The sequence below is a fragment of the Schistocerca americana genome, chromosome X, assembly GCF_021461395.2.
Source record: "Schistocerca americana isolate TAMUIC-IGC-003095 chromosome X, iqSchAmer2.1, whole genome shotgun sequence".
Lineage (NCBI taxonomy): Eukaryota > Metazoa > Arthropoda > Insecta > Orthoptera > Acrididae > Schistocerca > Schistocerca americana.
The window spans coordinates 992,332,083-992,355,220 of record NC_060130.1 but is presented as its reverse complement, the minus strand read 5'-3'; the positions used below and the strand labels follow the sequence as shown (position 1 = coordinate 992,355,220).

Below are 23,138 nucleotides of genomic sequence, written 5' to 3'. Positions count from 1 at the left end.
TTCAAAATATTTGACAAGACTGGAAAATTCAGATTGTTCAAAGTGTTTCATCATCATGATGCTATGTTTTACACGGTCTTGTGTAGCTTGAGACCAATACGCTGAGAGGAAGGCATGATAAAAATCTCCTTCACTGTGACAATCGTGAATGACCGATCGCATTCTTACACCTGGTTCATTCTCTAAGTAGCCACACATAAATTCTAACCTGTGCTCCAATGACCAGTTGGGAGGGAAACAATGAGAGAATTGATGGAGCCACGCTTGTGGATGAATGTCGTTGGCAGAATTCTTAAACGTTTTGAATTTACGTGTAGTAATGAACAGCTTATAGTCAAAATCATCGTGTCTGCGAGTAGCATCTCGGTCATAGTTACGTCGTGTCGGCGGTTCCATCTCAAAATTCGGTGTACCTTGCCAATTTCTTTCATAATTACCGAAATGCCCTGTGTTATTATTTTGTGGCTTTTGCGTATTTCTAAGTTCCTCTTCCCGTGTTGGAGCGCGAGTGTCTTCTGAAATACGTAATTCTTGTATTACCTGTGTCAGCTGATCTTGTACTTCCCGGATTTCTCTTTGGTATTGCGTATCAATTTGATTCAGATTTTGTTTCAGTTTCCTAATTTGTTCGCTCTGTTCTGTGTCATTAAAGACTACCGGTTTTGCGTCATTCAGATTATCATCTACCTTCGTAGATAAATTATTTAGCTGATCCGAAAGTTGAACTACACTCCTGGAAATTGAAATAAGAACACCGTGAATTCATTGTCCCAGGAAGGGGAAACTTTATTGACACATTCCTGGGGTCAGATACATCACATGATCACACTGACAGAACCACAGGCACATAGACACAGGCAACAGAGCATGCACAATGTCGGCACTAGTACAGTGTATATCAACCTTTCGCAGCAATGCAGGCTGCTATTCTCCCATGGAGACGATCGTAGAGATGCTGGATGTAGTCCTGTGGAACGGCTTGCCATGCCATTTCCACCTGGCGCCTCAGTTGGACCAGCGTTCGTGCTGGACGTGCAGACCGCGTGAGACGACGCTTCATCCAGTCCCAAACATGCTCAATGGGGGACAGATCCGGAGATCTTGCTGGCCAGGGTAGTTGACTTACACCTTCTAGAGCACGTTGGGTGGCACGGGATACATGCGGACGTGCATTGTCCTGTTGGAACAGCAAGTTCCCTTGCCGGTCTAGGAATGGTAGAACGATGGGTTCGATGACGGTTTGGATGTACCGTGCACTATTCAGTGTCCCCTCGACGATCACCAGTGGTGTACGGCCAGTGTAGGAGATCGCTCCCCACACCATGATGCCGGGTGTTGGCCCTGTGTGCCTCGGTCGTATGCAGTCCTGATTGTGGCGCTCACCTGCACGGCGCCAAACACGCATACGACCATCATTGGCACCAAGGCAGAAGCGACTCTCATCGCTGAAGACGACACGTCTCCATTCGTCCCTCCATTCACGCCTGTCGCGACACCACTGGAGGCGGGCTGCACGATGTTGGGGCGTGAGCGGAAGACGGCCTAACGGTGTGCGGGACCGTAGCCCAGCTTCATGGAGACGGTTGCGAATGGTCCTCGCCGATACCCCAGGAGCAACAGTGTCCCTAATTTGCTGGGAAGTGGCGGTGCGGTCCCCTACGGCACTGCGTAGGATCCTACGGTCTTGGCGTGCATCCGTGCGTCGCTGCGGTCCGGTCCCAGGTCGACGGGCACGTGCACCTTCCGCCGACCACTGGCGACAACATCGATGTACTGTGGAGACCTCACGCCCCACGTGTTGAGCAATTCGGCGGTACGTCCACCCGGCCTCCCGCATGCCCACTATACGCCCTCGCTCAAAGTCCGTCAACTGCACATACGGTTCACGTCCACGCTGTCGCGGCATGCTACCAGTGTTAAAGACTGCGATGGAGCTCCGTATGCCACGGCAAACTGGCTGACACTGACGGCGGCGGTGCACAAATGCTGCGCAGCTAGCGCCATTCGACGGCCAACACCGCGGTTCCTGGTGTGTCCGCTGTGCCGTGCGTGTGATCATTGCTTGTACAACCCTCTCGCAGTGTCCGGAGCAAGAATGGTAGGTCTGACACACCGGTGTCAATGTGTTCTTTTTTCCATTTCCAGGAGTGTACTTTCTCTGATAATGAACACATTTCCTCAGTGTGTTTTTCTGAACCAAGTTTCAGAGTGTCCATTTGTGTTGAAATCAAATCTACTGTGTCCTTTAAGTTATCCTGAGTTTTTGCAAGTTGCGTAACCGAATCGGTAGATGCAACTGAGTCAAATTTAGCTTGCAAGGTCTCATGATTTTCATGAACAATAATTTGCAGTTCTTTTATGGCTGCTTCGTGATTCTGTAATGCATTTTCATGCCGCGAAAAAATAGGTTGAAAATGCTCACAAATTTGTGTTTTTACGTCATTACAGACTTTTTGACATTTCGATTCAATGTTATGTAACTCAGTAGTTAAGTCTTCACGTGTTTGTTCAAGAGTTTGTTCCAATGAGTCTAACTTTTTAAGATTTTGTTCCACTGTGTCTAACTTTTTGAGATTTTGTTCCACTGTGTCTAACTTTCGAAGATTTTGTTCCATTGTGTCTAACTTTTGAAGCTTTTGCTGTGTTTGTCCCATTTGCTGTATTAATTGTAATAACAATGCACTGGTGTCTGGAACATGTTCCTCAGTGCTTTTCGGCAGTGAATTTGCACCGGCAACATTCACATTTTGACAAGCAGAAAATGTGTCTTGACTTATTTGAGAAAACGGTGAGGAACCAAAACCTGAATCTACAGTATTTGCGAGATTGTTTCCTGTCATTTCGGATTCCTGAGGCGAGCTGTTGCCGACCGATCGTTCGATAATGCGTCCCTCTTCACTAATTGTTTCACTGTCCACGCCATTGTTTGCCGCCCGCTCCATTTCCCTATGCACAGTTACCAAATTACTACTTTGAATGTCTGTTAATTCATTACTCTGCGGCGCTAACACACTGCTTTCATCTTCACTGTCATTTCTCAGTTTACTTTGGAGCCTAGTATTACGTTTTTCACACGCCATTATTGTCACAATATTTCACACGACAACACAGAAAAGCACAATTTGAAGAGCAAAAATAAGAGAACACATTAACATAACACTGAAAAAATATCTAGTTAATTGCACGCGCTGCTGAGAAATACTTGGTGTAAAACTGCATGCATGCTACAACTGTTTTACTGTACCACAATGAAAGACTGCAACTACAAAGGAAATTCTCTCTATAATTACGCGCTAGCAATAAACAAAATCTACACTAATTACACAAACTACAAGAAAAAAATCAGAAGATTCCAGTGAGGTATCCTAGGCTAAGGGTCGACATATGAAACGTCCCCTTTTGTACTATTTATGCAAGACTGTGCTTAAACTGACACACAATATTTTTAGCGCAACGCAATCTGACTATCAAAGATCCCTGCAAAAGAATGGCCCTGACTAACATTAAACTATACCTCTCACAAATCACTTACCTCACAAAAATCTTCGCTGCTCAAGCTACTGAAATACAGCGAGCGCCACTACTGCCAGCTAAATAAAAGATTCAAACTATGGAAGGCACTAACTACTGATAGGGATAGTTAGCAAATGAAAGATATTAATAGAGAACAAACAATGTATTTACCTTAATATCATCACAAGTCATAATATATATATGAGTTCATGACAAATTACAAATCTCCGCCATCTCTCTCCCCACATTCACCACTGCTGGCGGCTCACCTCCAACTGCGCAACGCTACGCGCTGTTCACAGCCAGCTGCCGCTGCCCAACACTACAATGGCGAGTATTACAACAATGCAAAGCAGACACAGACTGCCCACAGCACAGCCAGTGATTTTCATACAGAGGTGGCGTTACCAATGAAAAAACCTAAACAGCCTACTTACAATTATGAATATCTTGTATAGTATTACTGATTTAGCTGTAAGAAAAACTGTATATAATGCATATTTTGTTTCAATCATTAGGTATAGTATAATCTTCTGGGGGTCTGAAAAAACAAATTTACTTAGATCTTTTAGACTACAAAAAAGTATCATCTGAGCAACATTATAAACCATTATTTGTAAAACTAGATCTGATGGGCATTCCAAGCATATACATCTAAGAAACTCTCACTTCCACGAAAAGAAACGCACAACTTTTTGAGGGCAATTGCTTCTTGCATCAGTATGATGCTAGATATCGAACGAGGTACATGTTACCTACCCACCGATTAAAATCATATGAAAAAACCCCATACTATATGGGCATGAAATTTGTAAATAAAATATGGAAAAGTATGGATGACCGAAATGTAAAAGGTACCAAAAGAGACCTGGAAAAATATCTGAAAGATAAATGTTATTTTAGTGTAGAAGATTTCTTGAATGGCAACAATGCATTATAATTCTAATTAAAATACCTCTTTGAAGATGTTACACCATATGTATTGTTAGTTTATTGTCTATTTTTAGTATTATTATATATAGTGTAAAACTGACAAGTTGCCTATGTCACAATCATTGATTGTATAAGGCATGTTATGTGAAAATAAGAATTGAAATGGAAATGGAATAAGCTACTTCTCTACCGTTCCACTTTCGAACGGCACACAGGAAAAACGGACACTTAAATCTTCCTGTGCGATCTCTGATTTCTCTTATTTTATCATGATGATCATTTCTCCCTATGTAGGCTGTCACCAACAAAATATTTTCACACTCTGAGGAGAAAGTTGGTGGTTGAAATTTCATGAGAAGGTCCTGTGAAAAGCCACCCCAATTTGTGTATCATATTCGTAGTATTCTCTCACCTATTTCACGGTAATACAAAGCGAGCTTCCCTTCTTTGAACTTTATCGATGACGTCAGTCAAACCTGTCTGAAGCAGATCACACACTACACAGCAATACAGCAGAAGAGGACAGACAAGTGTAGAGTAAGCAATCTCTGGAGTCAAGTTAATAGTCTTTTTAACTGAGGTGTGTTTACCTGTTAGTGTATCTGTAAGAAATGTCTCTGGCAGCTGCATTAGACAGGCATCTATGATAAAAATTTATCATGGTGAGGAATTGGAATACGTAATGTAAGGTCAGTGGTTGTGGCAGATGATGAATTAATTCGACATGTTGAAGTGAAGGCTGTCTGCCATCATGGGAAACCAGATGACCAAGGAAGGTAATCTGAGACTGTCTCAACTGACATCTATCATTATTAATTATAACGCCATGTTTGTTTAAAGTACTGAAAACTACTCTGAGGTGCTCTTCGTGCTCCTCTCAGAAAGTAGAGGAAAGTAAAATGGCATTCAAGCAAGTGTAGCAGAAGAGGAATTTAAAAAGAGCACTGTCTTCAGATCTTGGCCAGGTTTGTGGTGCATTTTTAGATCCATATGGCATATAAAGAAATTCATACAGTCCAAAATAGGTGATAATAGTGGTCTTTGGGACATCATACACTTCTTTAGGAATCTGTAAATACGGTTTCTTACACTCTTATACACTGACAACTGAAGCACCTGTTAAAGAATGCCCAAAGTCCAGAATATATGTGGACAGGGTGACTGTTCACTATTGTGTGTGGGGACTGAGCAACCAATAGTCACTACATGTTTTATTTTCACAAGTCTGTCTCGATCACATAGATTTCTTTACACTTTATGACCGGTTTCGGCTTATCACCATCTTCAGATTGTTAAAATATTCTGATATAAATCATTATCAAGTTAAACATGTTTAACTTGACAATAAGCCGAAACTGGTCATAAAGAGTAAAGAAATCTAAGTGATCAAGATGGACTTGTGAAAATAAAAGTGCTAAAATAAAATCATCGCAGACTCGTATACAGACCTCATGTCTTCAATTAATAAGTCACCACATGGTCTAAAAGTACATTCCTTCTTCGGTGCGAGCCAAATGGGTGAGACGCAAGTGCTATTGGACAGTCTAATAATCCCAGCATGCAACAATTCCTCTATAACCAACTTAGCTGTGCAGAGTATATAAGGAGCCAGTCTATGTGCTTTTTGTCCGACTGACAGGCCAAGCATAGTGTTTATTTTATGAACTGTACCATTAGTGATACTGCACTGTTAGAAATGCACACGAGGATTAAGTGGGGTGGGGAAAACACATACAGCAGGTGCACAGGCGCTAGTGGAGTAATACACTTCAATGATCTCTGCAGATGCTGATGAAGCTGTTGCAAGCTGCTTTGGTGGTGTGTGAGTATCTGCTGGAGTCTGTCCCATGTCCTTTGATCCATTCACGAAGAGAGAAGTGGGATGATGAGGCTGCTCCTGAGTGAGCTGTTCCAGGTGTGTACATGCAGTAGTGCGCTTGTCTGCTGATGAGTGAATTTTGTCATGTATTGAGAGGTTTTCTTCACATAGGTGATGCGTGTCCTGTTTTATGTCAAGGTATTGCTGGGTACTATGTTGCATTTCCAGCACTGATGATGTGCAGTCTAGACATATCTGTCAGTAGTGTTTACATGTGTTAACTGACTTGACGGTTTGCAAGCTGAGGTCAGTAGCCATTGGCTGCATAATGGACAGAGTAGTGCTGGTAAATCCAGCGACAAAACATCAACTGCTGTGATGCAAAAGAGTTGCAACAGATATATTGGGAAAGAAGTTAAAATGTCTCAGAAAGTCAGCCCTCAATACTGGTTTGCTGACACAACAGTAAAAAATTTTCAAGAGAACCTCGCTTCTAAACCAAAGTCTAAGATTCGAGGTGTGGTTCCACACAATGTGATGCATGAATCGTTCACCACATGGCATTGGAAGGTAGATAAGGTTTCTCTTGCTGATGGTAGATTATCTGCAACAACACTCATCTCAGATTCCTTCTCGATGAGAAAATACTGTTTGGTAGAGTAGACCAAGACATAGAGTCTGTGGTAGAAAGGCAGTGTGTGACGAAATTAACTCACATGTCGGGATGGTACGTGACTTGACTTGGTGTGACGATCTGGTGCGCCTTTTCGAATCATCCTTGGGTATTGCGAGATGCTGTGCAATTGTGAGCTTTATTACTGAAGCATATGTGAAACCAGCAGAGGCATGGTCTCTTCCTTTTTCTTGTCAGCAGGTGGAAGGTTGTCGTTGGCAGCTGTCTGTTTGTTTTGGCTGGGTTAAGGTCGTTGCTCAGTGTAGGTGGGAGTGACATCATATTCAGAGCTGTTCATGAGTGCTTGATGCCTTTCAGCTGCAAACTGCCACAAGTCACAGCCTGTACTCTGGCTAAGGCATGGCTCATTATTGTTGTCCATTGCATTAATGCATTGTCGATGTTGCAATGCTGCAAAGACTCTTATCTGCCAAAATTAATCTCCTCTCAAACGGTTCACGCTCAAGTGAGATCACTTCATTGCTAATTGTAAATGAGGAGGCAATTTTACAATCCATAGAGCACATAAAATGTGGTCTGGCACGAGTGTCACACCAGCTAATTGTCGAAGATGTCTCCCGAGTTGAGAAAGTGGTTTTGTGCCTAAACGTTTAGCGTAGATAACTCGAAGTAGTTGCTGTTCTGGTGATTAGGCGAGACGTTTAATGAGAGCAGTCTTTGCCACATCGTATTTGTTGATAGCCTGGGGGACACTAAAGCAACACTAAAAGGTCTAAATTCTCACCAAGGTGACAAAGTGACGAACTTGAAGCTGTAATCAGTAATGCCATGAGTCCAGAAAATGCACTCATTGCTGGTGAAACCCAAGTTTAGTTGATCAGGATGGAAGGATGGCAGTTTGGCTGATGAATTAAGATGTGCAACACTGCTGTGTAGTTTCTGAGGCCCATGTATCACTGTATTTGGTTGGAGAACGACAACGGACGAGCTCTCACGAGGAAGCCGTGGCAGAGATGTAAAATCCAGGTGTATGTGCATGGCCTGACCAGATGGGCTCATATCACTATACAAGCATGTTTGGCAACATCTTACACGATGCGGCAGGTGTGATATGGCTGAACAGCATCAGTCCATCTCTGTCCATGGTAGTTTGTTGGGAAGTGCCTTGTTTGGTTGTGGAAGAGCAGGAAATCATTAGTTACCCAGAGGGTCTGCCACTGGTACATACTATCTGGGTACAAGAAGGTCATTGTTGTTACCACTAACACAATATGAGAGAATGTCAGATTCATGATTAACCCAAGGTAAGAGTTGTTGCTGTCGCTGTAAAGCAGTGAACTCAACACCAAATAAGTCACTGTTTCGTAACTGTTGTTTCCCAGCTGTAAAGTTGCGTGATGGGTCCATTGTTGTTGCAAACAAGACAAGCTTAAGCATGTAAAATAGCTCAGAGCTGGTAGTATTGTTTTATGTGGGATCACCAGTGTAGTGTAGATGCAGGTAGAGATGCTCTATATGGAATGAAAGATAACCTAAGTACCATATATCTACAGTTTATTTACTGACAAACACATACACAAAACACATGCATGCACAACAGAAGTCTACAGACGACTGAGTCAGAGATTGCTGCTACAGCAGAGCTGCAGCACCACCCAAAGAATTTTTTCAGTGGAACACTCAGTCGCTGCTAGGTCGCCACAAGGCTAAGAAAATGGTGTGGCTGTAACATCTAATTTGTAAAATTAGGATTTGATTGATTAATGAATAGTAATAAAATGCAAACTTTATTTTTAATGTTGCAAGTATTGTATCAGTAATATACTGCCATGTACAAGGTCACCCAGTGGCGGATACAGAAAAACATCAAGGAGGGGGCGTTAAAGATATCTTGAGCTACCTTTACTTTTACCATAATAAAAAATAAATCAAGTCACATGCAAAATTTAAGAAAGTTTTATTTAAACTGATTATACACACATACAAGACAATGCCATCGTATGATATAAAAAAGTTACAGTTGTGGTTCTCTTCCTTAAATAATGAGTTCTATGCGCCTATTCTTCCTGGTAAAATGGTTAATTACACCGTCAATAGGACAATAAATGTCAGTGTGAGTGCTCAACAGAGCTAAGGCATTAAATCGATCCTCCTTCATTGTCGACCTCAGCCACATCTTTGTATACCACAATCTTGAAAAACTTCTTTCTACTGCACAAATAGATGCAGGTATACAAGCAAATATTTTGTACAGCGTGTTAGCTACACTAGTGATCAAAAGTATCCGTACACCCCCCAAAATACACGTTTTTCATATTAGGTGCATTGTGGTGCCACCTACTGCCAGGTACTCCATATTGGCTACCTCAGTAGTCATTAGACATTGTGAGAGAGCAGAATGGGGCACTCCACAGAGCTCACGGACTTCGAACATGATTAAGTGATTGGGTGTCACTTGTGTCATACATCTGTAGGCGAGATTTCCACACTCCTAAACATCCCTCGGTCCACTGTTTCCGATGTGGTAGTTTAGTGCAAATATGAAGGGACACATACAGCACAAAAATGTACTGGCCAACCTCGTCCGTTGACTGACAGGAACTGCTGACAGTTGAAGAGGATCGTAATGTATAATAGGCAGACATCTATCCAAACCATCACACAGGAATTCCAAACTGCATCAGGATCCACTGAAAGTACTATGACAGTTAGGTGGGAGGCGAGAAAACTTGGATTTCATGGTCGAGCGGCTGTTCGTAAGCCACACATCACGCCGATAAATGCCAAACGAGCCTCGCTTGGTGTAAGGAGCGTAAACATTGGACTATTGAACAGTGGAAAAACGTTGTGCGGAGTGACGAATCACAGTACACAATGTGGCGACCTGATGGCAGGATGTGCGTATGGCGAATGCCCGGTGAACATCATGTGTCAGCGTATCTAGTGACAGCAGTAAAATTCGGAGGCTGTGGTATTGCTCATGGAGGGGGCTTACACCTCTTGTTGTTTTGCCTGGCACTATCACAGCACAGGCCTACACTGATGTTGTAAGCACCTTCCTGCTTCGCTCTGTTGAAGAGCAATTCGGGGACGGCTAGTGCATCTTTCAACACAATCGAGCATCTGTTCATAATGCACGGCCTGTGGCAGAGTGGTTACATGACAATAACATCCCTGTAATGGACTGGCTTGCACGGAGTCCTGACCTTTTATTTATTTATTTGTTTATTTACATTTTCTTTGCGTCGAGCCATCGTAATGATGGCGTTTGCAAACGTCAGACTTAATACTATGGTTATATTCATTCATATAAAATACACTATATTCTGTAGCTGTTGCTTCTTATGTCTATTTTTTACATTTATCACGTTACAACTGATATGCTAATGCCTCATGTTACAATCACTATCTTAAAATTCATTGAAAGAATATAAACATTTTTCTATTAGAAAAGATTTTAATTTTGTTTTAAAAACATTTCCCGTGTACGTTCTTAGAGAGTTTGGTATCATGTTATACCAAATCAAACCACTGATATATGGACTTCTATCAGTCATTTTTAACGTTATTCTGTTACGGAAATAGTTACACTTTGTTCTAGTCTTGTGATCGTGTACATCACTGCCTTTGTTAGCTTCTGTTGGTTGACTTATAAAAAATACAACTATTGTGAAGATCTACATAGAATATATTGTCAGATATTTGTGCTGCACAAGCACTTCAAGACATGACTCTCTATGTACCATCCAATGTATAAGTCTTATTGCTCTTTTCTGTAGTAGTTGTATTCTTTTTAAATGTACATCAGCTGCACAGCCCCATAGTTCAGTTCTGTAATTGAGAAAGGGGTGAAGTGTTCCATAGTATACTAATTTCAGTGCTTGGCTAGGAACTATCTTTGCGAGCTGGCTGAGGAGATATATGACACTACTGACTTTTGCCCATACCAAATTAATGAGGTATGTCCACCGCAAATTTTCATCAACATATACACCCAGGAATTTACAGTTACCATTTTCTGTTGCAGAGATATTACACACACTATTCATATTGTTGTGATGAGAACTGCCTGTTTTAAATGTCAGTAGTTGAGATTTGGTGACATTCGCCTTGAGTCCCTGATCATTGAAGTATTTTGTTACTTCTATTACACCACTAGTAGCAAGATATTCTAGCTCTTTAGATTCGCTCCCATAGAATAAGATCGACGTGTCATCTGCATAGCTTACAATATGGGAGTTAATGGGTTGTGCAATGTCGTTAATATATATAAGGAAGAGAAAGGGTCCAAGGATTGAGCCCTGTGGTACACCTTGTAATACAGGTTCACTGGTGGACTGGGAGTTCATGATTTTATTATCTAGCTTGTATGACAATTTAGTGCTTTGCTGACGATTCAACAGGTACATGGTTAAAAGATTCATGGCTTGGTCCCCAATACTATAAGATTTTAGCTTTTTAAGAAGTACCCTATGGTTTACCGTATCAAATGCTCTTTTCAGGTCCAAAAATATACCTGCAGTCTGCATCTTCTGGTCCAACAGACAGTAAACTTCATGGATGAACTGTGTAACTGCTGTGGTTGTACTTAGCTCTTTTCTGAAGCCATGCTGCGAATCTACAAACAGTTTATGTTTTGTGAAAAAGGCACTTAGCTGAGAAAGGATAATGCTTTCGAATATCTTGCTAAAAGTGGGAATTAATGATACTGGTGTATAGTTGGAGACTTCTTCCTTACTTCCCTTTTTATGCACTGGTTTCACTACACTCCTTTTTAGAACCGTTGGATACATGTTTTCTCTAATGCTACAATTAATCAGATGAGTAAGAGGTTTAGAAATATCATTTAAGCATGCTTTATTAATAGCATTGGATATTGCATCCCATCCAGATGAAATTTTTTTCTTCAGCATGTACGAGTATATAGCCCTGCAAACCTCCTTCTCATTCACTTCCACAAATTCAAATTCGGTACACAGGGGGAGATGGCACCGAATCTCTATCTGTGAATCTGTAATTTACGTTGATTGTTCACCAGAAATGTAGTAGTTATTAAAAATATTACGTATAGTATCTGGGTTTTTTATAACGTTACCATCATGTCTTATCCTGAGTGGTTCCATGTTCATCTTGTTGGGACTTTTTCAATATTTGTCAATCAGCTTCCAAGATGCTTTACTTATGTTGTCAGACTGTTCTATTGTTTTGCTGTTAATCTGCTTCCTTAGATTGACAATTTCAGTTTTAAAAGTTTGCTTTGCCCTATTGTATTTTTCCTTGAAAACCTGCATAGTAGTAGCTTTATAAAGCTGGTTTAGATCATGTACTTGCTGCCTGAGCCTAATCATATTTGTTAGGAGTTTTAGTCTAGGATTACTTCCATTTTGACAGTGTTTAACTACCTTCTGGATTTCTCTGACTGGACAACTATATTCACAATGATGCAATAGGGTTGAGTAGAATTCATTCCATTTCTCATCCGACCCTTTTACCTGGTACACAGAATCCCATTTCTCATTCGCTAGTTTGTCTTTAAGAGCATTAATATTTGAGGTATTCAGCATTCGTTTCTGTAGCACAATTTTTGTTATTTTAGGCACAACTGAATTTTTGTATTCTATCACCTGACAGAAGTGGTCAGAATAAAGAAAATCTAAGTTACTGTAATTTACCTTATCTATAATATCTTTGTTGATTATAGCATAATCTATTCTAGTGGAACATGTGTCTGTCACTCTGGTGTCAGAGTTCACCATATTTACAAGGTTGTATGAGGTCAGTACATCATTGAGCTTCAAGTTTACTATGCTATTTGAGTTTGCATCTATATTAAAGTCACCTAATATAGTAAGGTCATTAGAACCAGCCTGACCAGCAATACTACTAAGATTATCCATAAACAGCATTACATCAGCATTTGGTGGCCTATACACTCCAATCACTTTATGCTTTGCTAACGTAAGATCATTACTGTGGAGTACAATGCCTGTCATTTCAATTGATCCTTCTTTGGTGTGGTGTTCAAGAAAGGAAATTTTTTAACTTCTACATCCTTATTGACATAAATTGCCACACCACCACCTTTATGGTTTTGCCAACAATAACTACTTGCTAGTATGTAACCTTCTAATCTATAGTATATTATTTCACTGCATTTTAGCCCATGTTCCGTTATTACTAGTACATGTGGCAAGTGTTCCTCTATGAATATTTGTAGAATGTTTAGTTTGTTTATGAAATATTGCACAGTTAAGTGCATTAACTTTAAGGGTGTTATCCCTTCTATTTTATTTACCATTTTACATGAATCAAAACTGTTTGAGTTGCACTTTTTCGACATTTTGCATACACTGGTTTTTTGGAACTGACCTGCAATGACTGAGCACTAACTTCACAGCCTGGCTTTTCTTTGCGCGCAAGGGACTCCGTCACATCCGAAATACATCCCTGAAAACTATTATTATGGTCCTTTATTCTAAAAAAGTCTCGCTGTTGTAGCCCAGAGCAATTGGAGCTTTCTCCACACTATCTTTCTCGCACAGTTTGCTTATGTGGGAAACTAGCTTGGCCTTCCCTTTCCTGTTTAAGTGGAATCCGTGTTTTGTATGTTCATCACGACTCATCTTACTTAAGTCTATCAAATGTACATGGCTAAATATATCACACAGTTTCTGTAGCTGGGAATTGTAGTGTCGAATCTCTTTGTTTACACACGACCACAGTGGTAAATCATATCGCACTGGCACGTTCGTGATGACAATGTTCGTTTGAATGGTAATATGTTACGGAAGCCTCGCAGGGCTGTCTTGCTTTCGTTTTTGTATACGTCGTTGCCGCCGTCAATAATCACAACGTGAGCGTCTTTGTCCAGTTGACTTGTTTCTGATGTAATATTCTCCACCACTGCATTTAACATTGCACCAGGCTTGATTTTCGCGAAAACTGAATGCTTTGAAGGCATGCTTTCGCGAAAACGTTTGGATAGATCTTTCCCATGACTGTTGGCATACAGAAGAAGCCCTTTTGTGCATCTTAAGGTTGGCAAGTTCTTTTTTGGTTCTATAGCTGGGGGTTTTGTGATTACTTTCTGTTTTTTTTTATGTCTATTGTGTTACCACAATCCGCTACAAGTGCTGAGAATGGTATCACTGGGGCTGTACTTATATGTAGTTTTCGCGTGTTTGTTTTTTTCGGCACACGCCACATTTTCTGCACAGAATGACTGTTAATAATGGCGTTGTCTTGAGTTAGGTGATAATTCCGATCCACTGCTTTATATTTAGTTTCCAGCTCTTGATGTTTCCTCAGAAGTTCTTGATATTTTGTATTGATTGATACAAAATCATCTGTTAACACGCTTATTATTTTTTCTTTTGTCTTTAGCGTGTTCGTTATTTCGTTTTCCGCGGCACTTACGAATCACTGTCGGCATGTCCAGTCATGTTCGTCTTTCATATATTTCAAATTGACTTTGACACATTTATCGTGGTACCAGTACTTGCAGTCGGCACACAGGATACCTCTTTTGACCTTCTTCACGCAAATTTTACAAACCTCACTATCACTTTTTAAAGAAACTGGGACATCACTACACGAAAAATGTTCACTCGACGCCACCTGAACCCTATAGAACACCTTTGAGATGTTTTGAAGCGCTGACTTCGTGCCAGGCCTCACCGACCTACATCAATACCTCTCCTCAGTGCAGCACTCCGTGAAGAATGGGCTTCCATTCCCCAAGAAACAACCAGTATCTGATTGAACGTATGCCTACGATAGTGGAAGCTGTCATCAAGTATTATCGATGGAGGGCGCCAAGAAATTGTAAGTAATTTTCAGCCAGGTGTCTGGATACTTTTGATCACATAGTGTATCTATGTGCCAGACAAAGACGTATAAAATACGATGAACCAGATGCGTGCGCTACATAGAAAAGTACAACTACTCGATAACTCGATTCAGTTGAGTCGACTGACAGAAGAAACAAACGAATAGCATGCAGGATGACTGGTGGGGGGCGGAGCGGGTGGCAATAGAGATGGGTCGAACTCGTTCATTCTCGTGAACTACTTCATTCATTTCACTCTTTGCTGTGAAGCGTTCAAATGAAGTAGTTCATTCATGAAGTACGGAAGCCTGGCGAAGTTGCCCAGTTCGCCGCTAAGCCGCGGCTACGCTCGCTTCGCCCTCCGTACAATAAAACTTCGTAATACTTCATACTTTTACCAACAGATAGCCAAACTATGCAGTAACGTGCACGCAACGTTTTACGCTCTTACAGCGTCTGAGCTAACTTAAATAGAGCATGGTCGAAGGGGACAAACGAAAGATAAACAGAGAAGCCTGTCACATATAAAGAAGGTATTACATTTAATCTTGCTCGACATTTTCTCATGAAGCGCCCAAAAAAGTCTTTATCTGCCAAGTGAAACATTATTTGTTGTATTCATGGACTGAAAACTAGGGCTGTCAACGAAATGCAGTCAAATTTTATGTTCTTTTAAAATTTAATCCAAAATAGAATGAGTATGTTTACCACTGTCACAAAGTCTATATATCAACGTTAAGTAATTACTCAGAAGTTTTCCTATAGTATTTTTGTTGAGAATAATAACCCTCCAGATTCAAAACGTATACCGTCACCTGTAGTCATTGGTACGATCTCAGGTAAAATCCCTCTTTCAGTGTTATTAACAAACCTTTTATTTTCATGTTGGCTGTGCATGCTCACACAGCCAGCCTCTTCGTTTGTATCTGTAATATTCATTTGTCCGCAAGCGCTGCCAACAGTAGGCTACCGGTAGACGCGAAGTATAACTGAACTGAACAAATAGTTACGGGTAATGATGTCAGCACTGCTGGAAGCAGCTGACGCTGCCTTCCCCTCGCCCCTCACCGCCACAACCCATCGCAAAACCTATCGTTTCCCACAAACGCCGCGCGATTCGTCGACAGGCAGTAGAGGGGGGACTGAAGTGAAGGGAGAATGAGAGACGTAGCGCCGATGTAATGGGATGAGGGAGAGGGGAAGAGAGTGAGTGGACTAGAAAAAAGTGTGGAGTGTGTTATCTGCGAAGAGTTTGAAGTACCAGTTCATTGAAATTGAGTGGTTAGTTCACACTTCACTCGAGTGAAGCGTTCATTTGAACGACTCATTCACGGGCTCCCCATCACTAGGTGGCAATGCTGGCGGCCCCGCAAGGGGGGTTGCTCTCCACCATATGAGTCCGCCACTGATGTCACCACACTTGATAATGTGTGTGTGTGCTTTTTGAAGCTTTAAATCCCTCAGATGAACTCTGAGGCATCAACAACAATAAGAAAGTCAATTCCGTATCTCAAAATCTCACTCTCACTATTCGACACTGGGCTAAGCCTTCACCACCTTGAAAGCTTTGACTAAACGAAGTGTCGTTGTGTTGACATTTCATCTAGTGTGAACACACCACCATTTGATGGTGACGACGCCTGCTGTTAATCGACCTTGTCCCGAAAATAAAGGAAACAGCAAAATAAATATTAAGAAGAGACCAGAGCAACACTCCACTACTGCAACATGCGTGAGTGCGCCATTAGCACACGATACCATCGTTATAGTCGACCAGTGTTACCCTCAAACCTTTCTTCCCCGGAAATGTTGTACCCCATTCTGTTCCGTTAACGGTCTGAAAGAATGTTGTCATTTGAAATGCGTTGTGGAATGTTTTAACCTTTCATCATGTCCTTGAGCAAATTCCTTTTAATTTCTGTTTCTCTTGGGTTTACGTAAGTTCACTACCTGGTTTGTGGATGTTTATTCACATGTATAGAGCCTGAAAATATTAAAGCAGTCATATTCTCAATCAAAGACAAAAAAAACTTAAGATTTCCTCATATGCATTAATTGAGTGTTCCGTCAGTTCCTGGTAGAATATTTTATACATTGTGAATGAAAACACACACAACACTGGTGTAACATTCCACAATATTGTAGAATATTACACCAGTGTTGTGCGTGTTTTCATTCATAATTTCTTCATGTGTTCTCCTCCACAAAGGATTACCATGCAGAACCTCGTGAATTAAGAATAAAGCATTTTAGTATACACGCTACTTTCCCAAACTAATTGCGTTGAGCTACTGGCTTTATACTTGTTTAACTTTCATTCATTTACGATACAAAGTATGTGTTGGTCTTTTCCAGAGCCAATACCACATTACAGCAAATATTTAAAGAACTGAAAACTGAGTTCTTCTTAAGCATTGGAGCTACGTGGCTATCTTACATGTATGTGTTGTCAAGCCTCTTTTTCTGTCCTATTGATAAATGCGAGGGTTCATTTTGTGTCGATGACCGGATGTCTTCCTGAATGGATCTTAAGTGAAGTTTGTCACTGATAGTGATGCAAAGAGATTGCTCATTCGAGAACAAATGAACGATGCGGGTTGGGGGCAGGTGTGGTAGTTGTCTGTTTTTGTTGTAAAATCAGTATGCTGTTAAATTATAGTTTTACACGCAGAAAAGATCGTGTACGGGTGTACAAAGTGTACATTGTTGATGTTTGTCAACGGAGGTGTACAAACGGAACGAGTCAACTGGATTCGAGGAGTGTTTAGTGCCTTTTTTAAAAACTAATTGGTCGACAAGAAGGCGTCATTCAAAGTACGCACTTGTGTAATTTGTTGTGACGAATTAAATGTCAGAATTGTCAGGTTATGCTTGTGCTTCACTGTTCAGAACTTGTGATATTGAATTAATTTGACTTAAGAAAAGAAGTGTGTTAATACATTTGTGTCGGAATGGATTTTGACATTCATATCTCATCTTGATGTTGTAAAATATGTTTTTGCAGCGTCCTTCCTATTTACTAATAGTTTTCCCTTTCGAAATCTGTAGTAATGAATGTACCCGTGCGACCAGCACCTGCACCACCTGGCAAAGACAGACGAAAGATTCAGGGATCATTTTTCGACTGGGACGATGGGTAAGTGAAATATCATTACTATTAGGAACTGTAAATAAAGTTTTTAATGGCGTCTCTGCATTATTTTTTTTGTTTGTTTATTCTGTGCAAGTTTTTACCTGTGTGATCCCTCAATCTTGAACGTTAGGTCTCGTACATAATTTTCATTTGGTAATCATCTATCTGAATAACAGAAACATTATGTAACATTATCAAGTCTGATGGCAGCACCCATTGTACTGTTAAAGTATGTAATGGATCAGACTGGATCAATAAATAATGGTCATGACATTTATTCAATATTGTCTACTCATTTCCATGCAGTCGCATTGCTACCAACGTTTGCTCTTTTGCTGAATAAACGCAGTTGCTTATGAAAAGATGTTGAATATTCCTAAATTATGTGTTTCCTCATTTGTTTAATGTTTGTGGCAGTTTGCTGTATAGTCTTATAGCCTGCTAGTAGCTGGATACTTTTCAAACTTGTGATCTGATCTGGTTTTTCTTCCCCTGGTAATATGCATGTTTCCTCTAACTGTTAAAGTGTGGCTGAGGGTTAACTGAAGCCTTCGACACTGCTGCTCCAACTCGTAATAAAACTGTTACCTTTCAACGTGTTCAAGGCCTCAGGCTATGCTACAGATCAGTATGTCACCGCAACTAAGATTTTGTATTCGCCATAGTTGGCTCCAAAAATATAATATAGATGGAAAAAAAAAACTGTGTTTTGTTCTCTTCCTGTTTGCACATGTAAGACATCACAGGCAACAGTTGTCATCATTGTCATTTCACAGGAAGAGGTTGACATGTGATATGGGTCTAGTGTAGCAGGGGATACAACCCGTCGGCTTTGGACAATGACGTCGCCAGAGAGCAGTTTACCATTTTTGCTTTTGCTGTTATGTTTCAGTTTCATTTTTTTACTGATTGCTTAATAAAGTGGATCTGTTTATTCTATCTCGTGAGATTTTTTTTTAAAAAAGCCAAAAAACACTTATCAGCTACTGAAGGGAGCTACAACACTAAGAAGAATCGCTTCTCGTTTGGCGACTTGTGACGTCATTGTCCAAAGCCGACGGGTTGTATCCCCTGCTACACTAGTCCCTGTGATATCTATAGACTCTGTTGACCTATGCAGTTTTTATCACAAATTCTCTCTTGCTCTTTGATGTACATTGTGCTTTGAGAGGGGCAAGTGTAGGGAACTATGTGCATCGAAGCATCTTAAGCAGATAAGTAGAATGAGTTTCTATTTACATTTGTTATGATTATTACTACTTGCTCATACAGCTTTTTTTTAAAAAAAAAAAAAAAAAAAAAAGTGACCCTGCAGCCTTCCTGCCACTCAACTTGCTGAAACATCAATCATAAAGTTACTTTAATCGAAGTATGCATGTGTGGGTCAATCAGAGTGAAGTGATCCAATAAAAATTAAGTTAGTTGCTGGATCATTTTGAAATATTTTTTTTTAATGTATGATTACCGTATAACTGAGAAGTTCAAAACAGTTTTTTTTTTTTTTTTTTTTTATTTTTAAATTTACCTTGTAGCCTTACTGAATGTTGGCCATTTTTATTCGTAAGCGCACAACGATTTTTCAGTTTGGAGACATTAGTGTTAATATGAATATCTCTGCACTGGTTTATGTTACAACATCGCAATTGACATGATAAAGTTTCCCTGGCAACATTGCTTATTACCGAAAATACTCTGTATTAAAAAATAACTACTCAGAATGATCCCCAAAGTTTGGCACTGAAAATTTAGAAAATCCACTTTTAGACTCAAAAATACCAACCAACGGGTGATTTATCAGTGTGTATCTTTTTCTCTGTTAAGAGATCATAAACCACTAGCCTTATATAGAGCAAGAACACTGACAAATGTTTCCCTTTTTTTTTTTTTTTTTTTTTTTTTAATTTGAAAAATCTTAATTTTTTTGTGACGTTTGGGGCTAGTTATCTCTGGTGGGACTGAATGTAAAAATTTGATTTTTGCATGCCTATATGATAGGAATGTACTGTAAAAATTTCGACTTTGATATGACTTTATGAGAAAGGGCAAATAATTCACATTAAACTACAATTGATCTTATGGCTATTGTCTAATTCATGCGTGATATTGGCTGGATGTAATCAATTATTATTGAAGTTAACGTACTGAATTGTATGAAGAAAAAACGAAAAATTACTGAAATAAACTCTTATATTATCTTGACAAATTTAAAATAAATAATTTCAGCTAATGTACTTTTGAGATGCGGTGCTTCCTAATTCTAGAGTCGATTGTAAAGAACACTTATTTCTTCAGACAGCTTTTGTGATATAGAATATTATCTCCCAGTTGCTGTGGTATGTTCAATACATTTTTCATTGGTATCCAAACTATCACTATTAGACTTCATGAATGACGTTCTTGGGCCAGCTGGGTGATAAAAGTACATAGAAACATTATTATTTTCCAAAGTTATTCTTTCAACGTGTGCAAGCCACCATTGTCCATCATACACACATGCCGCTATGTCATTCAGTGTTAAAAGACTGAGAACTAATTTTACTGATGTTAATTTCGATTTCTCATGTTATGTAGCATCAAACTTAAGTTTTGTGCAATGCCAAGGAGTTTGTGGAATTAGCTTGTTTATTGCTATACAGCTGTCAAATCTGGTTTGAAGTGTTGTTTTGATATGAAGAACTACCTCTTCTGTGTTGATGACAAAATAGGTGATGCCTGTAATATTATTCTTCCTAAAGGCATACATGTCCTCTATTGTAAGAATTTGGTCTGTGGTCATTCTTTGTAGACTGGCTTTACTCACTCCATATTTAGTTGTACCTCCTACTCCATCACGTGCATTTTTACCATGGCATGAGGCAAAAAGGTGCCATGCGGCCTCCAACCTGAAATCTACTTTGTGGTTGCAAAGACTTGAAAATTTCTTTTGTTCTTGTATTGACTACAACTTCCACCTGAAAAGTATGAACTTCTCAAACTTGGACAACTTTTCTTTTATGTAATTTGTAACATACTTTGAAACACATGGACAAGCGAAGTGTTGTGCGTCAAGTAGTCGTGTAGAATGCAAATTGAAGAACTGCAAACTTCATCTTATTTTTGAAGTACAGAATAAATGGATGCACTGTTGCTTCGTCATTGACCCATTGGTACCCAAGTATTTCATCCTGAACCACTAATAGAGTTTTCTGCAAAATCAGCTAGAACTATGTATTGAGTTTCATAAAAGTTGTCTATTTTGCTGTTCAAGAACTTGCTTTGGATTTTAGAAACATAGTGGTGACTTTTGACATTTTCTAAATTATCAATTATAGCTTCAAAGTACTCTTCCTGAGATTTAACCACTATTGTCATTTCAGCTGTGTCGGTTGTGACCCAATGTTTAAAGGTAACATTTTGGGCATTTCCTCCACAGATTCGTTAAACAATTCAAGAGTGGTTTTTTACCAGGGCATTTATCTCACAAACTCATCATGCAGTTGTCATTGTTAGCATAAAAGGCCATTAAATCTAGTAACTCTTTGTGGTTAACATCAGTGAGTTTTGCACTCTAAGTCATCAATTTGACATTTTGGTGATACAAACGCATACAGAGTTTGTTCCTGAGGAGCCCGAGTAAAGACACCACTTAGGGCGAAGATCACAAAATTTTGACCTTCCAATTTTGCATTCACGTTGAGCATTTTTTAAAGCTGCATAGAGTTAATTTAAATGTGACAGCACTAGTCGTTTATGCATTGTTGCTTTAACTCCATGTATAACAACTCTTTTGCTATCTTTTCTACCCGGACATGTTCTAATCTTCAAAAAACTGCTTGATTTTTTTCCAGTGTTTCTTCAGTTATATCCCACTCATTACTTCTTTCCTAAAACTGCCGTGCTACTTCAGTAATGTTCAGGTTAGTCTAACCAAACTATCAGAAAAGTTGAACTCGTGAATTATTTTTTTCTCTTGACCATGTGTCAGGGAGCTAACGTAAAATTTTAACTTTTTCTGCTTTAGGTGTCACTAAACACTTACTTTTTAATTAAGCTCAAATATTCAGTGTCACATGATTCTGGATGTAAATTTTCTTCTTTCTTAGAAATACTGTTGGTATCTGCAGTATTAAAGCATGGTCCTAAGTTTTTTGTAATTTTGTCTGAAATTCATTGTACCTTGCTTTCAGTAGCTGCTTTTCTTTTTCCAGCTAATCAATTTCCTTATTTTCCAAAGTAGGAGATACTTCTAAATTAGAACAAGCAAGATCCAATTTGCTAGTAGCTTCCTCATTAGTTATATAAATGTCATTAAGAAGGTTACACGATTCTGATTCTGAATTCACGGTAAATATTTTCAAGTAATAATTTGGGCACATGGAATTTCCAGGAATCACATTAAGTTTCACCCTGGAAGCTGCTTTATTCGCACGTAACAAGTACAAATGTTCAAATTTTATTTCCCTCAAACCTTTAATAACTGGCTTCTTATGAACTTTTAGTCAATCACAGCATTTTTTTCCAAAAATATGGCTGTACTTCAAAATATATTTTTTTCTCATGATACAAACTGACGATCTAGAACAACTGTCTTGTAATGTAAACAAAGTTTGTCTACATTCATCAAAGTCATTAACATTCTTTAAGTTTTTTTGAAACTGAACCACAAACTTTTTTGTGACACACATCACAAACTGTCTGTCCAGTAGAGTACTGTTCATTCATTTTATTGCATTCCAATCAGTCTTTCAAATTTATGTATTATTAAATTTTAAAATTATTTTAGTTAATTAAAAATCATATAACAAAAGCACATAAAACATTGTACACTCTCGGTGAAGTATGTACATCCACTCTAACAGAAGTTTGTGAACAGATTACAAAAATGCCACACCCAGCAAATGTAGTGGAAGTAAAAGTTCATGTATAGACTTGACACTGACTGGTGGTCTCCTGTGCAGACTTTTTGCTTTATCCACTGAGTTTTTGTACGCACTTATCTTGAGGACTACACTTACTCACAAAACTGTACCCTACTCAACAATAGAGAAATTTCACATGTTTATCATTTTAGTTTTGTTGTTTTGATCTTGGTAATGTGCTACTTAATTGAGAATAAACCAAGATGTAAATATGCAATTTTTAAACATAGAACTAAAAAAAAATGGCTCTGAGCACTATGGCACTTAACATCTATGGTCATCAGTCCCCTAGAACTTAGAACTACTTAAACCTAACTAATCTAAGGACATCACACAACACCCAGTCATCACGAGGCAGAGAAAATCCCTGACCCCGCCGG

General features: G+C 39.4%; 1 protein-coding gene across 1 annotated transcript in view; it reads left to right on the top strand.

Moving 5' to 3' along the window:
- Positions 1 to 17,270: 17,270 nt before the first annotated feature.
- The window catches only part of LOC124555763 (SH3 domain-containing protein 19), an 84,976-nt gene continuing 79,108 nt past the window's right edge, over positions 17,271 to 23,138 (top strand). Inside the window, exons 1-2 of the mRNA XM_047129803.1 lie at positions 17,271 to 17,541; positions 17,776 to 17,863. Of these exons, the coding sequence (XP_046985759.1) occupies positions 17,778 to 17,863 (86 nt within the window). The 5' untranslated portion in view covers positions 17,271 to 17,541; positions 17,776 to 17,777. The remainder of the gene's footprint in view (positions 17,542 to 17,775; positions 17,864 to 23,138) is intronic.